Here is a 3,596-nt window from a genome sequence, read left to right on the forward strand (position 1 = left end):
TATATAGGCTAATAAGCTAACGAGAAAATCCCAATTCAAATGCATTAATGATTTGAGTGCATTTGTATTTTACTTAGTTATCTTAGTTTTGCATCAAATAATCTAAATTTTAGATTTTTTAAAAATAAGCTAGCATTTAGTTTTTTCTTTTGGTTTCATTTAACATAAAAGTTATTAACACTATATCTTTTAATAAGCACTATACAAATAAGTTATCATAAATAAGTTGCGGCTAAACGGAAAACAACATTCTCACATTGTTGAAATTGAACAGGACATTAACATTGTTAAAATTGAAAAAGAAAAAGAAAACTACATATTAACCTTTTTGGAGTAGTAATGTTCATGGCCCATTAAGCAATGATGACAAATCAAAGTATACAAATTACAAAGTCCATCCACTATTTTTTTCCTTGGTTGAGGACTAGTCCATCTGTTTTCAAATTTTGGAGAAATATTATGATTGTAAGCTATGTATTACTACCTCGTTATGACCCACCCAACGACGGCCCATCTATTGATCAAGACCATTGACTTGTTCAGTTGGTGGGCCGTCCCTAACCCAATTTACATGCGAGGTTGTTGAAAGGCACTATCAACCTTTTAATCTTCTTGCCATCACAATATCTACTATTTGCCTTTGGGTAACTATTTAGCTTAAAATTTTTTTTCACAAGGGGCTTTATTGAAGTTAATAATTGAAGGGCTAAATAAGTTTGTGAATTGTGATATTTTGTGTATATAAATGACTATGGTCTATGGAGTTGAGAGAGACTATCACTATGAAAGCATTTAAAGAGAGAATGGTCTTTTGGGGTAGTATATAATATAAGCCTATATCAATGGTAGAGCTCAAGAAAAAGTGGAGCCCTGTCTTTATTAGACAAATTAAAAAATGTTAAAAATAAAAGAGTCCCAAGAAGCCATAATAAGCCACATAGCCTAAAACCCTTATAAATTTCTCATCAGTAACTCAAATCTCACCTCACAGTTCATTTCTTTCTCTCTTTTTATTGTTGTTGTTTTTGTTGTTGTCATATATCTCCTTTGTTTTTAGTGTGTGCTAGTAAAACAACCAAAGCGAGCAACAATGGTGACCAAGAAACCAAGCATTGTGATAATTGGAGCAGGAATGGCTGGCCTTACTGCTGCCAACAAGCTCTACACTGCCACTGGCTTTAAGGACTCGTTTGAGCTGTGTGTTGTGGAAGGTGGGACAAGAATTGGTGGCAGAATTAACACTTCTGAGTTTGGTGGTGACCGTATTGAGATGGGTGCAACTTGGATCCATGGCATTGGAGGCAGCCCAGTTCACAAAATTGCTCAAGAAATCCATGCACTAGAGTCTGACCAGCCATGGGAGTGCATGGATGGGGTCTCTGAAGAGCCAAGTCAGCCTACCACGATTGCTGAAGGAGGGTTTCAGCTTAATCCATCTGTAGTCGACCCTGTGACTACCCTCTTCAAGAAGCTGATGGCTTATGCTCAAGGCAAGCTGGTTGGAGACAGTGCTGCAGGCTGTGAAGAAATTGACTACCATACTAAGCTTGCAGCTAAGGCTTTAAAAGTTTCTTCTACAAGCAATGGTGGTCAAGAAAAGCTCAGTGTCGGTTCTTTTCTAAGACAAGGCCTTGATGCTTATTGGGTTTCTAAGAAAGACCAAGAAGAGCTCAAAGGGTATGGTAACTGGAGCAGAAAGTTGCTACAAGATGGAATCTTTGCAATGCATGAGAATACCCAGAGGACTTATACTTCAGCTGGTGATCTTTTAACTCTAGATTATAGTGCAGAAAGTGAGTACCGTATGTTTCCTGGTGACGAAATCACCATTGCTAAAGGCTACTTGAGCATAATTGAATCACTAGCTTCTGTTCTACCACCTGGTTTAGTCCAATTAGGCCGAAAGGTCACAAGAATTGAATGGCAGCCTGAAGGTGATGAAGTATCAGGCATGGAAAATGGAAGTGCTACTGCTACTAGGCCTGTGAAGCTACATTTCTGTGATGGGTCAAATATGTTGGCTGATCATGTTATTGTAACGGTTTCATTGGGTGTACTTAAAGCTGGAATTCGTGAAGATTCAGGTATGTTCAATCCTCCCCTGCCTTCATTTAAGTCAGAGGCAATCTCAAGGCTTGGTTATGGTGTTGTCAATAAGTTGTTTCTGCAAGTGGAAGGCAATGATTGCAACAACTTCCCATATCTCCAAATGGTTTTCCATCGACCAGACTCAGAATTCAGGCATAAGAAAATACCATGGTGGATGAGGAGGACAGCTTCTCTGTGTCCAATTTATAGCAATTCAAGTGTCCTGCTATCTTGGTTTGCAGGGAAAGAAGCATTAGAGCTTGAATCACTTCAAGATGAAGAGATAATTAATGGGGTTTCAACAACAATCTCTAGCTTTCTACCACAACCCCACAAGCTAGTGAACTCTAACTCCCATGAGTTGTGCAATGGGACTGCCAATAAAGTGGGGAACTCTCATGGAAGTGAAGTGAAAGTCACAAAGATATTGAAGAGCAAATGGGCTACTGATCCTTTATTTTTGGGGTCTTACAGTTATGTTGCGTTTGGGTCAAGTGGTGATGATTTGGATAAAATGGCTGAGCCATTGCCAAAACTTAGTACTTGTAAGTCTGCCGGTTCCCCTCCACTTCAAATTCTGTTTGCAGGGGAAGCAACACACAGAACCCACTATTCTACAACTCATGGAGCTTACTTTAGTGGTCTTAGGGAAGCCATTAGGCTTCTTCAACATTATCAATGTATTGGAGTCTAAGACACTAATTAGTACTTTTTAATTTTTAATGAACATTTGTTTCTATGATATCATTCTCATTTTCAACTAAAGCATCTTTCTCTTTCTTTAGTGAGTCAGTGTGGGAGGAAAGGAAAAGATATTATGAGGGGTGAAAGAGAGAGAGGGAGAGAGGAGGGAACATATTTAGATGTACTGCAAGAATTAAAGAACTTTCTTTCATTTTTCTGTTGCTTTCTCTTTGTTTGGGAGTGTGGTTTTGCTTTTCATTTGATCTCATTATCTTCAAAGCAAACCAACTGAGATTGTGTTTGACATTGAATATTTAAAAGTAACGAAGCAAAAAAAGCTTTGGATGCCCCGTCTCTCTCTCCTCACCAAGTGTGTGGTGTGTATTTATGTGTGTGTGTTCGTTTTGGTTTGTTCAGTGGACAGGATCCTATAAACCCGGCTCTTTCCAGCGTGGACCGACTTCATCAATTCCTTTCTTGACCCGAGGATTGTTTCACTGCCCATGACATTGTGTTCATAAATCCAAACAAGCCCTTGACACCCTTTTGAGGAAATTCCAGGGCATTCCTCTGTTTCAGTTAACAGACATGTGACAACTTGGAAAAATTTTAGGAACGCAACCAATTCCATACACATTTTTACAATAAATAAGTAGTGAGTTCATATAAAACTGATACGTATTTAGTCACAGTCTTTAACATAGTTGTGAAAGTTGAAAATGGATGTAGTCGTAAAATAACTCGGAAAGTTGTGACAAAACAATGAGCTGGCTGAAATGTATCTTCATCACATGAAAATGGGATAGAGCCATCGATCTTTAAAG

At 38.4% G+C, this 3,596-nt stretch overlaps 1 protein-coding gene across 1 annotated transcript; it reads left to right on the top strand.

Annotated features, from left to right (window-relative positions):
- The first annotated feature begins 766 nt into the window (after positions 1–766).
- On the top strand, positions 767–2,995 carry LOC115991544 (probable polyamine oxidase 5). The gene has a single exon (XM_031115319.1). The coding sequence runs from the start codon at positions 1,091–1,093 to the stop codon at positions 2,780–2,782; it is 1,692 nt and encodes a 563-aa protein (XP_030971179.1). The 5' UTR covers positions 767–1,090; the 3' UTR covers positions 2,783–2,995.
- The last annotated feature ends 601 nt before the right edge of the window (positions 2,996–3,596 follow it).

The sequence above is a fragment of the Quercus lobata genome, chromosome 1, assembly GCF_001633185.2.
Source record: "Quercus lobata isolate SW786 chromosome 1, ValleyOak3.0 Primary Assembly, whole genome shotgun sequence".
Lineage (NCBI taxonomy): Eukaryota > Viridiplantae > Streptophyta > Magnoliopsida > Fagales > Fagaceae > Quercus > Quercus lobata.

Bases quoted from the DNA above. Each gene is read 5' to 3' on its own strand.
- LOC115991544 (XM_031115319.1), top strand. From the start codon at position 1,091: ATGGTGACCAAGAAACCAAGCATTGTGATAATTGGAGCAGGAATGGCT.